The following is a 13,364-nucleotide window of genomic DNA, read 5'->3' as shown; positions in this document are numbered from 1 at the left end:
CACACAGCAGGCCTCACTGTCCAGTTTGATGGCCTTCTAGATACTTAGTTTCTCTTGTGCTCACAAATCTAATAAGACCAGCCTTCCAGAGAGCCTTCACCATGATGAAGCGGTTAGGAGTGCCACAGGCTGGCTAAGCAAGGCACTATAGGACTTGCCATCTTGTAGGGGCAAGCATTATTCTGGTCTAAAGATATCTCTGGGCCCACTTCTCAAACCCCATAATTGCAGACTTTATTTCCTATTCCAGTTGTTTGGTCCCAAATATTAACCCTTGGTCATAAGGGGAATCAAGATTAAAAAGGTATTTGGGTGGGTGGGGTACACGTCTTTGCAACTGGACAGATACCTCTAAGGTCATCTCCTAATAGGTCAGTAGGGCCCTCTTGTTGGGAAGGCAGATAGTCTGCGGAGGGGTCCAATGTGTGCACTTGCTACAGAAGGACTCTGTAGTCTTTAGCACTGCCCCTGGTGACTGTCCAATCAGTTTTGACTCTCTGTCTAATCAGTTTTGCATTCTTACTTCATTAGGATGAATACATGTTCATTGAGGGCAGGTACAGGTTCTGGTGCTTTAGCACAGTTCTGGGGACTTGGGAGAGAGGGAGGAGGAGAGACAGTACTTACTGAAATACAATAAAAATCAAGAAAGGCATTGGACACAAAACCCCTGGTCTATCCATCATATTTCCAATCCAAAAGCAATGCTCCTAAATTTAGTCCCCTGATTTTATAAACTTCGAGACACAAGCCTGTGTCAAACTTCTATAATATGGAAACAAGCCCTAGCAAAAAATGTGTTGCAGTCTATTAAGGAAACTGGTGAAGCTTCCCAGAGGCTGCTAGGGAGCTCAGGCATCCGCTGAGGGGAGCCCCCTTTTCCCTCCCCTCAGGTGACAAACTTAACCAAGGCCGGATCTACTTCTTCATTTTGGAGTGAAATTTGGCTCTACCAATCAGCACCCTTCCCTGAGCAGTGGAAGCCAGCCAGATTCAGCAAGCTAGCACAAGGCAAACTCATCCCCGGGAACACTTCCTTTTTTCCACAAACACTAAAATTACTTTGCTTTTCCTCCAGCTCTTCAAGCTGAGGCACCTGACATAGCAAATGACCTATCTGGCATTCAAGAAGAAATGACTGAAGGAAAAGAAGTCGGTTGTCTTGAAACATCTGAAAAAAAAAAAAAAAAATGATACTGGAGAGGGGTGGACTTGTCCTGCCCTACTTACTGTGCGGGAGGGTTAAGAGGCAGAAGCCTCATGGAGAGCGATTTCAGCCCAGCGGGAGGGCCAATTTCTACAAATCCCAGCCATCTAAAATGGAATGGGCTGCTTTGTGGGGTAATGAGGCATTTTTGAAATATTTAATATACTTTTTTGAACAGGTAATAAATGCCACAGGATGGAATTCAAAATGAGCAAAACTATATGAGCGTTAGTCTCCTTCTTCCCCGTTTCCCAGACATTCCTTTCTTCTTCTTCTCTTCTTCTTCTTCTTCTTCTTCTTCTTCTTCTTCTTTTTTGGCTTACTTATTTTTGAGAGAGAGAGAGAGAGAGAGAGAGAGAGAGAGAGAGAGACAGAGCTCGAGCAGGGGAGGGGCAGAGAGAGAGGGGGACACAGATTCCGAAGCAGGCTCCAGGCTCCGAGCTGTCAGCACAGAGCCTGATGCGGGGCTGGAACTCACAAACTGTGCACAAACTGTGAGATCATGACCTGAGCGGAAGTCGGTCACTTAACCGACTGAGCCACCCAGGCGCCCCGTTTCTTTTTTCTTCTGAAGAGGCAACCTCTCTTACCTGGTATTTGACCAAAGGCCAAACAACTCTCCATAGGGAATACTGTAAATGGGCCATGGTTTCTGGCACTGGGCAAGATGACTTCGGAGAATCTTCCATCTCTCAGATCTTACCGTTTGTGTTTCCAGCTCATACTCCTTAAGGCCGTACCACAAAGCTGAATTTGAAACAGTGAAATACACATTCGCTGCTCGAGGGTCAGGTGGAGGACTTAAGACTTGGCCATGGGAATATTGGACCAGCTCTGAGCAGCCCTTATAGCAACAGGCAGGTCCCGACATGTGACCAAAGAAGTATCAGAGGGAAATGGACCACAGACCCTGTGTCAAGCTTGTGGGAACCCTTTGCCAAGTGTACTCTTTCCCCCATTTGGTACTGAAGAGAACAGAGTGTCCAGAGATTGAGGAAGGGTCATGACTTACAGGAAGGGCTGGGTGTGGGACAGGGAGGAGATAGGCTGCGGGCTAAGAGCAATGAACAGGTCACAGTGCTGCAGGGACTGCTGGGAGCCCTCACACTGGTGACCTGGGCAGTGACCTTTCCTGCTGTTGGAAAACCTCAGGTATTCCTCTTGGCCTTTCTTCCTGGCTGTCCCCTGCCTTCTCCAGTCTCTCAAATGCCTCTCGAGTCTGTTGTCAGAGTACCTAGAATGTATGGTTTCATTCCTGACATACAGGGTTATACACGACTGCGTACATGGAATCTCTTTTCATGTACTTGGAAAATCCAAGGGCATTTTCGATCTTGAAGGTAAGATCAAAACTCTGCTCCTGACAGATGAGTCCGGCTGCAGTGTTCAAGGGCATCCAGACCTGACAATTCCAGGCAGCATCTGTCCTATTTTAGGAGCTTGGCTATTTCCCCAGAACAAATGGAGAAAAGTAAAACAGGTAGGGCTTTCCAGCAGGGCTCTAGACTCCTTTAATTACAAGAAGTATAAGAGGCCATCTTGCCTATCCCTAATTCAGCTTCTTACAGGGGAAACAAATAATAAAACCATTCATTATTGTCATTGTTATAATGGCCATCATTCATTTTAAAGTCCAAGTAGTCGGTGTTTATTGGGGCGCCTGGGTGGCTTGGTTAGGTGTCCAACTCTTGATTTCAACTCAGGTCACGATGTCATGGTTTGTGGGATCGAGCCCCACATCAGGCTCTGCACTGACAGTGAGGAGCTTGCTTGGGATTCTCTCTCTCTCTCTCTCTCTCTCTCTCTCTCTCCTCTGTCTCTCTCTCTTTCTCTCTGCCCCTTCCCCACTGTACACACTCTCTCACTCTCTCTTTCTCTCTCTCTCTCTCTCAAAATACATAAATAAACTAAAAAAAGGGGGCTGCCTGGGTGGCTCAGTCAGTTAAGCGTCCGACTTCAGCTCAGGTCATGATCTCATAGCTTGTGAGTTCGAGCCCTGAGTCAGGCTCTGTGCTGACAGCTCAGAGCCTGGAGCCTGCTTCAGATTCTGTGTCTCCCTGTCTCTCTGCCCTTCCCCGGCTCATGCTCTGTCTCTGTCTCTCTCTCTCTCAACAATAAATAAAACATTAAAAAAAATAGAGGGGTGCCTGGGTGGTTCAGTCAGTTAAGTGTCAGACTTTGGCTCAGGTCATGATCTCACGGTTCATGAGTTTGAGCCCCACATGGGGCTCTGTGCTGACAGCTCAGAGCCTGAAGCCTGCTTTGGATTCTGTGTCTCCCTCTTTCTCTGCCCCTCCTCCACTCACACTCTGTCTCTCTCTCTCTCTCTCTCAACAATAAATAAAACATTAAAAAAAATAGAGGGGTGCCTGGGTGGCTCAGTCAGTTAAGTGTCAGACTTCAGCTCAGGTCATGATCTCACAGTTCATGAGTTTGAGCCCCACATGGGGCTCTGTGCTGACAGCTTGGAGCCTGGATCCTGCTTCGGATTCTGTGTCTCCTTCTCTCTCTACCCCTTGCCCACACTCTCTCTCTCTCTCTCTCTCTCTCTCTCTCTCTCAAAAATAAATAAACATTAGAAATAATAACAATAAAAAAAGAAGTCCGTGTTTCTCAAGTGTAAATTGAAGAAAAGGCTTCTATTTTCTAGACATACTTTCATATCAGCAATAACAGAGCACAGGGCAAACAAAATAAAAGGATCATTAAGGATTTTCATATCCAAAATAAACTCGCAGAACATCTCAAGGGACAGATTATCACACAGCTCTGTGCTTGGAGGTACATTTGGCCTCCATTCTACAAGCTCGGGGATGTGGGCCATGGGAATCTCTGGAGGTAGAGCCAGGCTAGGGCTGGGGTGTGGGTCTCACCCAAAACACTCGAGGCAACGTTGTGCCATGAAAACTCCACTTCTACCAATGAGAACAATAGTGTCAAGAACAGAAGTAACATCATGAAGGGCTAACATATTTAAGTGTCTGCCACAGAGATATTTGCTAGGAGTTTGGCACATGTGTTCTCACTTTTGCTTGACACCACTTGTAAGAAAAGGACTCATAGTGACCTTGTTTTGCAGATGAGGAAGTTGAGGCTTAGAGAGGTCAAGTCGCTTGCCCAAAGTCACACAGCCAGCAAGTGAAAGGGTCAAGGGCCAAACCCATACCCCTTGACTTATCAGATCTTTCTGTTATCTCTTTTGCCAAACTGAGAGGAGCCAACCCAAACGTGGCAGGGGGATTCCAAAGAATGATCTTCGGAAAAAATGAAAGAGAACAATTAGTAAAGTGAAGTCTAGGAAAACCAAGGGTAGATCTCCAGGGATCAAGTGACATGCAAAAAGTTGATTGAGATGAGTGATGTAGAAGAGAATCTGTAAAGAGAAAAGTAGTCTGAAACCTGTCCAGTTTTATTTTCTTTTGTTTCAACTGAAGCATAGTTGACGTGAGACCTGTCTTTTACATGATGCTTATTTGTGTGGTAGGGAAGGTATGTGCCTTACAGAGCCTTGCTGGCTTGGCTCTCACCTTTCCCACCCCATCCAGGGCTCCCACCTCCCAGACAGGACAGAACTGGGGAGAAAGTACACGTACTGCAGGTGGAACGTGGGCCCAGGGGCATTTGTGCACTCCATAACCAAAACCCCTGCATCAGGCTCCAGATCCATCCAGTGGGCAGTGGAGAAGATGTATTGGCTGAAAGGACTCACGGTGGCTGACTATGTGTGTCTCTAACAAACACATCCCACAGAACACCCATCCTAAGCACTCACAAGCAAGGAGACCTATTAACTTAGCAACATGAGAAACGGAGAAACTTTGAACAAAAACTCTATGAGTGATGTAAATTGTGGGAGAATGGAAATAATTATCTATTTGTCTTAACGAAGAATGTTTATTACCAAAGAGGAAAGGAAAGTATTCCTGGTATTGATACACTGTTTAGGTAATAAGAAACAACCCTCTTTGGTCTACCCTCCACATTACAAAGACATTTTAACTTGGTGACTGTGATTTGAGCACACTCATACCTGGATGAGGGTTTCTTACTTGTTCACATGAACCTTAGCCCTGTTGAAGAGGGTTTGTGAATTCTCAGGTTCCTTTCTTCTTTGCTTAGAGGAGGAGGCAGGCAGCGTGCAGAGTAGGGGTCGATAAGTACTTCTTCAATTTTTCCTAGTAGGTCGAGACAGAAAACTATTCTGACCCCTGGCAATTTCCACAGGACACCACCGATGTGCTTTTCTATGCAAGATGCATCATCGTATTGCAGAATTTCTGTTTGCAAGCCACCCCCAACTTAATCCAGGACCCTCTTTTTCCCCTCTGAGAGCCAAATACATTGAAAACACTCAGTTCTGCCCTGTCTGTGTGTACAAAGAGAGCCAAGAGCGTACTGGCACAAGTGTGCTGGAAACAACTCCTATTGGTCATGAAAGCTGATGGTTAAATTTTTAGAAAATTGATAAGCTTGTTGTTAAGCTTTAAAATGGCCAAGCGTGGGGCACCTGGGTGGCTCAATTAGTTGTGTATCCAACTTCAGATCAGGTCATAATCTCAGTGTGTGGGTTTGAGCCCCGCATCGGGCTCTGGGCTGACAGCTCAGAGCCTGGAGCCTGTTTTGCTTTCTGTGTCTCCCTCTCTTTCTGCCCCTCCCCTGGTCCCCACCTTCAAAAATAAATAAACATTAAAAAAAATGATTTTTAAATGGCCATGTGTGAGGTGCCTGGGTGGCTCAGTCAGTTTAGCGTCTGACTTTGGCTCAGGTCATGATCTCGCAATTTGTGGGTTCCAGCCCCACATTGGGCTCTGCACTGACAGTGGGGGGCCTGCTTGGGATTCTCTCTCTTTCCCTCTCTCTCTGCCTCTCCCCGCTCATGCTTTTTCTCTCTCTCTCACAAAATAAATAAACTTTAAAAAGTTTTAAAAATAAGATGGCCATGTGCGGAGTATTTACACCATTGGCAAACTCTACAAAATTTTTTTTCCCTTTGAGAACTGAAAATAAGAGACCATGATTCCTTCTCTGGATATGCCATGCATTCACAATTTTTTTTCAGCTAAAGTTGGTGAACATCTACTAAACGACAGATCTTGTAGTAGTTACAAGAGCCCTAATGATAGGTGATACATGATCTCTGGATCAGAGAGACCTCATTGAACCACTCCCTGACCATCCTTCTACTTACTGCTAAGACAGATGAGAAGCTTTGGGTCTATCTGCACTTGAGATTGAAATAATTTTTTTTAACGTTATTTATTTATTTTGAGAGAGAGAGAGAGGGAGAGAGAACAAGCAGGGGAGGGGCAGAGAGAGAAGGAGAGAGAGAGAGGAGAAGGAGAGAAGGAGGAGGAGAGGAGAGCCCGAGGCAGGGCTTGAACTCACAAACCATGAGATCATGACCTGACCAAAATCAAGAGTTGGACACTCAACTGACTGAGCCACCCAGGAGATCCAAGATTGAAATATTCTGAAATCTCTCCCATTTGTCATGATCAAACATCCTAACAAAGGTATTTCAGAAGCTCGTAAGGAATTCATCTGAAAATGAAATCTTTACTAAATGACAGAAAAAATCAAGCCCCTATCTCTTTAGAAATACTTTTCTTCCTCTATCTCTTTTCCTAACTTTTACCCTGCATCCTTGGGGGGTTTCACGCCAAAGAAAGGAACATAGTACAGAAACTCCCTTGGGTAGTGCAAGGCATTTGCTTTTGCTAGAACCTTCCGGATTTCTGGGAACAGGTTCATAGAGATTTCATAAATGCTACTAATCTTTTGTTTATTTTTTAAATCTTGTTCAAATATATGATTTTCTCATCATTATCTTGCCTCCCGTTCCAGTTGAATTCCATGGTTGTGTCCAGAATGAAAAATGCCAAAGGAAAAAATAGACTGACTTAAGTTACGACAGCCTAGTTCACCTGTGGCTGGAGCTGGTCTGACCCCCTGGTTCTGCTGAGTGACCTTGAGCTATCACTTTCCCAATAAGTGTGCAACAGGATGGCATTTGTAACCACAGGAACATTTAAAGGATTAGCTGTGGCCCTCGAGGCTTTTTAGAAAAGGTAAAGGCAATTAATTCTTACTTATCCAGTACTGGATAGTTTAAAAGACAGACTCTGCATTGTCTAGATTATGGAAAGCCTTGGATCCCTTACTTCTAAGAACCATAATCAGCTTAAAAAGGCTTGAAACTGTGAGTGCTCAGAATTTCCTGTTGAGGATCGGCACTGACGCTGTGGTTGCTCCCAGGAAATGAAGCAGGGTCAGGTAACAGCCTCAAAGACCTGGGTCACGGAGAATGTGACTCCTGACAACATTCCCTTAAGGGGAACTTGAGAATGGAAAACAATAAAGGAGAATCCTGGGCCCTCACGTGTGAGGGTACAGAAGTGGGGTGAGAGGTAAGGGCATTACATAATTTTGTTTTCTCTATTTCCATCTCTCGTGGCTTCAGTTCTTTATCTCTGCTGATTTTTCTAGGATATTTCATTTGTAAGCCTCCTCTATTATAAAGATACTGAGCATTTTTTGGAATACCTTCTCTGGGATACATGCTGGAGATACTCTGAAGAACAAGATGTCGTTTCTTCCCTGACAAGGAGCACACAATCCTTGGTTGGGGGGGTGGGGGGGAGCAGGGGAGGTGGGGAAGAGAAGCCAAGATGGAAACGTGATGCACTAGAACTTGGGGATTGTGGGAGGGGTCCCTAAGCCACGCTAGTCATGGTAGTGGGGGAGCTCCCTGGAAGAGGTGGGATCGGGGCTAATTTAGGGACAAATAGACACGATCCAGGCAAGTGAATGGAGAAACAATATTTCGAGCAGAAGAGAGGGAAAATGTGTAGAGATGTAAAGGAACAAAATACTTCAAGGAGCTCTAGGTAAAACCGGAGCTTAGGGTTTGATCAGGGAGGAGTGGTAGGAGATGAGTAAGTAGAGGCCAGCCCTGGAATGTTCTGTAGGACATGCTAAAGGACTTGCAATTTAGCTAGGGGAATAACGAGGAACCAGTGAAGTATTTTAGCAGTATTTAACCTTATTACAGCTGTGACTTAGAAAGCATTTTAAAATAAGAATAATAAGATTCATTGATAGTTGCTGAGCACTTATGATGTGCCAGGCAAATTTGGGGTATTTTTCTTGATGTGACGCATGTCAGTGCCACAACAGTCTTGGCTCAAAGCCACATGGCAGCAGTAAGGTGTAGTGTCAAGATACAAATCCAGCCAGGACACCACCAGAGACTCTGTTTTCAGCTGCCAAGCCACAAACATACCTTATATTGCTTTTTTTCAGTCACAAATGCAATGTAATTCTCATTGTTTATCTTCTTCTTGTTTTTCAACTTGAAGCCAGTTTACCCCAGCAATCCCCATGCATATGCAAGGGGTCTCTCCTTTTGAGAAACCCCAGATTTCTATTACATAAGGCCTAGGGAGTTTACAAATTGGAAGGAATGCACAGAGAAGTCCACATTGACTAGACTTTTTGCCCTTCTATGGTGATCACATAGTTCCTCAGTGAAGATAACTCTGCAAGACATTTTCCCATTGTTTCAATCGCAAGTTTTGCTGGGAATCCCCAGGAATGCCTAGCCTACGCTCAGTTTCTAGATCCCAGAATAAGTTACTCCTCCTTTTCTCTATTTCACTTGGGGCCAGTTTTTTTAGAACCAAATTCCTTGTTAACGAGGAGCACAATTAAGAAAAATCAAATCAGAGTTAAATGAGGGATAGTTTAAAAAAAGCAAAAAGGATTTCTTTCATTCCTAGAGGGCCAACCTCGTACCTTTAGGAAGGCCCAGATTATGCACAGCACCTGAGATATGCTTGCAAATAATCAAACGTTACTTTTATTCCGTCATCAACCCAAATTACCAAGTACCTGCTATGTGCCAGACACCATGCTGGCTAGCTATACAGAGATGGTTAAGTCGTGGTTTCCTCCTTCGTGCCTAATAGAGTTGCTCAAAGTCAGTCACTGATACTAGTACAATGTGGGTGTTTATCGTCTTCATTTCCCTGAATACCTCCATCTCCTCCGTGATTCTTGCCACATGCATCTTTTGACTTGTAGGACATCCTAAAACACATCTTCCCCTGAAATGGTCCAATTCTACACAGCTACTCCGGTCCAGGGAGATGAGAGATGGCTCCTGATGTGGGTCATCTGACTAAACCAGTTCTCACCAATCCATTACTTAACTTTCCCATTTGACTAACAAATGACTAGGCACACTCTAGCCTGTGATGTTAAGGCCTATTTGGGAGTTGTTGGGCTATGGTCATTTTCTTTCTTTCTTTCTTTTTTTAAGTTTATTTAATTAATTTATTTTTTTTAGTAATATCTACACCTAACATGGGGCTCAAACTCCCGATCCCATGATCAAAAGTCACATGCTCTTCCAGCTGAGCCAGCCAGATGCCTTGGGCTGCAGCTATTTTCTAAAGGGAAAGGTGAAGAGTTTTGATTTCAAGTCATCAGGGAAGAATCACTATTACTTTAAGCACTGAACATGGAAATATCTCTAGAAGAAATGTCAGCCCTTTGGAAAATCTCTGAAAAGCCCAGCTATGTGATCATAAATCCATTCCATCCCTTTCTGAAACATACAAATTTCTCCTTGGGAAATTGTAAGTTTTAAGGGCCTAAATGCAATGCCTGAGGATCAGTTGTCATGGAAACAAAGCTAGGGCATGAATAACTCATTCAGTCTCGTACCCCCTTTCACACCAGGCACTGCTCTGGGGGATATGCTGGGCAGACAGCCGCAGAGCAAAAGGGACAGTGTGTGATCGGAGAGTCCCGGATCAGAAATCTTTATCTCTCAGTATTTTTGGGGAGAGCCTATCGTTCTCATTTGTGAATGGCCGAAGACATGGAGAGCTGAGAGGAAGTGAACTTTCAAATTCATTTTACATTAATTTTTCATTAACTCCATTAACAGCACTCTTCTCCTGTTTTTCTTTTCTTTCTTTCCTTCTGTCCATCTACTCTGCTTATTTCCTACTTCATCCTGGCCATCCCCAGGCAGTGTCATATTGACCTCTTTTCCAGACGCCCAAGGGTTGACAAACCAGTTCCCCAAGTATCACCTTCACCTCCACAGTCACCACTAACTGTAAGTGACAGGTGAGCCTTCTGAACTGTACAGACAGCATGTGCCTTGTGCAAAGAAAACGAGGGCAGCCTTGTCAAAGAGATGCCAGTTTCCGCTGCTCCTAGACACAGCATTTCATTCAGACTCTCTGAGATCACTGACAGCATTTTTGTGTAGTGCAGCAGTTGAGGACACCAGCTTTTTTTTTTTTTTTTTTTTTCTGAAATTTATTGACAAATTGGTTTCCATACAACACCCAGTGCTCATCCCAAAAGGAGGACACCAGCTTTTACAGGTATCAGAGTTTAGCCACCTTTGTTTCACAAGGGCTAACCAGGGTCTAATACAGTGACAGGACCTGATGAGCGAGTATGGTATTGCCCACTGAGCCCCACCCAGCCTTTAAAAACTGTGTCTCTCTCCTCCCACCGCTTTATCTTTTTTTTTTTTTAATTTTTTTTTTCAACGTTTTTTATTTATTTTTGGGACAGAGAGAAACAGAGCATGAATGGGGGAGGGGCAGAGAGAGAGGGAGACACAGCATCGGAAGCAGGCTCCAGGCTCCGAGCCATCAGCCCAGAGCCTGATGCGGGGCTTGAACTCACGGACCGCGAGATCGTGACCTGGCTGAAGTCGGACGCTTAACCGACTGCGCCACCCAGGCGCCCCAACCCACTGCTTTATCTTTATGGAGTTCTTATTTAATCTTACCCCAGTGGTCATAACTGATTGCTTGATGATAAGATTCCTTTCCAAGTTGGGTTAGGTGCCTTGTCCTGGATTTTGGGGCTTGGAATTACAGTGGCTAACAACTGTGAAGGTAAATATTAGAAGATGCGTGTAGTTATTATTATACCATTACGCATGTAGTGGTAAAAGATTTCCACCACATGGAAATAGATGGTCTGCAACAGCAGAGGGCGAGAGACAACTCCCAGGAAGAAAGAGATGGAGAAAGAATCCACACGGTATTAGGTCCCTGCCTTCAATGGTTCCTGAGGTCTGTTGCATCTCTGGCCTTTTTGTGGTTTGGTTGCTCTGGGAGAAAACCCAGGATCCTTCAAGTGTGCTTCCATTTTTTCTTAAGGTATACATTGAGTTTTTGTCACCTGCAATCAAAAGGATCTTGACTATTCCCTGGAATTTAGCAGCACTCTGTAAATGTTTGCTGAGTGATGAATGTGCAGATTTTCAGACTCCAAATTCAGAACGCCATAAGACTTGAAGATGTTAGAAAGGCCCTTTGGTTTATCTCTCATTCTGGGTGCCAATTCACAAGTACCCCAGCCAGGGAGAAAGTGCTCTTGGTTTTAAAGCCCCCTGGAAGAAGATTTTATAAAGTCCCTTGATGATTTAACAAAGCAGATGAAAAGAACGTGGATAATCATGACATCTTGAACATCTCCTTTTCCCTTAAATTTCTGTATTCCATTCCTAGTCTCGACGATTTTCCACTTCTCATTTTTAAGCTATTATTTTAAATCTTTAATTCTTTCATCTCTTTCAATTTTTCATACCATCTAAAATCTATTTGATTTCCCAAACTTTTTTTTTTTTGGTTAATAATATCACATTTATCATTGTCCCCTGATGATTAGCCTTCTCCCTTTTCCAGAGAATTCAAGCAGCTCATCATTAAGAGACATATGATGTACACTGTTCCATCCAGCAGACATTTACTGAGAGCCTTGTATAAAGCAGGCACCATGCTAAAGGCTGGGATATAGAAACATTACAACTAGATCCCTCATGAAAAGAAATTACTTAAAGTCTAGTCTAAACCTGATAATAGAATTTCATTTGTCTGAGATTGAAATTATTACAGCTATTGTCCTTATTTTCTTCATTGATTCATTCACTGTTCAGTCATTCAGCACACAGGTTTGAGTTTCTATTCGGGACTGGGTACTGTCCTGGCTCTGGGTTTATGAAGTCGAACAATGTTTCTATATTCTGCTGGGAGGACAGAAAGCAAGCAAATGCACAATTAACTAATTATTTCAGACGATGATGGATAGTGATAATTGTTATGACTAAAAGGAGCAGAATAAAGGATTAAGCATCCTGGGTTGTAGGCAGGCTATTTTAGATGATGAGATAAGCAAGGGGTCTTCTCTGAGGAGGTGGCATTTAAACAGAGACCTGAGTTACACAAAAGGTTGAGCCCTGCAAAGATCTAATGTGATAGCAGCCCTGCCAGATGGCCCAAGGAATTGGACTGGATGGTCTCTGGGGTTCCTTTCAGCAGAAAAACTTAGAATTCTACCCTTTCCGCCTAGTTTCTCTTTTACAACAGTTTTTATGTTTCCTCTCAAAACCTTTGCCAACATGCATAACTACTGGTTGTAGAGCCCAGAGTTAGTCCCTAGGGAGGTTCTGTCAATAATTAGGACTCCTGGCCCCAGCGGCTTATGATACCATCTAGCCCTCCCTCATTTCAGAAAGAGCCCAAGATGCCAGACAGAGACAGGTTCTGATCTTTCAGGGAAAAAGAAATGGTTTTGGGGAGCACTAGATAGCAACCCGGTGCCATGGTTTATATGCTATGTAAACCTTAATTTCTCCATCTGTAATTAAAAAAAAATTTTTTTAATGTTTATTTATTTTTGAGACAGAGAGAGATAGAGCATGAAAGGGGGAGGGTTAGAGAAAGGGAGACACAGAATCCGAAGCAGGCTCCAGGCTCTGAGCGGTCAGCACAGAGCCCGACGTGGGGCTTAAACTCACGGACTGTGAGATCATGACCTGAGCCGAAGTAGGATGCTTAACCGACTGAGCCACCCAGGCGCCCCTCTCCATCTGTAATTTTGAAGTGGTCACAGTATACACAATATTGTCTTTATAATTTAAATTCATAAGAAAGAGATCAGAGGCCAAATTCCTATGCAACGAAGTCTACCAGATGCCTGGTGTCCTTTGGTCGCATTAGAAATGTACTGACTTTGACTAATGCTAGAATAGGTGGGCCGTCACATGGGCATTGTGAACCTTGGTTCTGAAGATTTACTTTTGCTTCCGCCAGTCACCCTGATACCACTTCAGATTAAATTC

General features: G+C 44.0%; 1 protein-coding gene across 1 annotated transcript in view; it reads right to left on the bottom strand.

Annotated features, from left to right (window-relative positions):
• Positions 1 to 5,225: 5,225 nt before the first annotated feature.
• The window catches only part of CF1H1orf105 (chromosome F1 C1orf105 homolog), a 55,793-nt gene continuing 47,654 nt past the window's right edge, over positions 5,226 to 13,364 (bottom strand). Inside the window, exon 7 of the mRNA XM_047840095.1 lies at positions 5,226 to 5,382. Coding sequence (XP_047696051.1) covers positions 5,261 to 5,382 — 122 coding nt within the window. The 3' untranslated portion in view covers positions 5,226 to 5,260. The remainder of the gene's footprint in view (positions 5,383 to 13,364) is intronic.

This window comes from Prionailurus viverrinus, chromosome F1, assembly GCF_022837055.1.
Source record: "Prionailurus viverrinus isolate Anna chromosome F1, UM_Priviv_1.0, whole genome shotgun sequence".
NCBI lineage: Eukaryota > Metazoa > Chordata > Mammalia > Carnivora > Felidae > Prionailurus > Prionailurus viverrinus.
The sequence above is the reverse complement of the archived record's forward strand: the minus strand, read 5'-3'. Positions and strand labels throughout refer to the sequence as shown.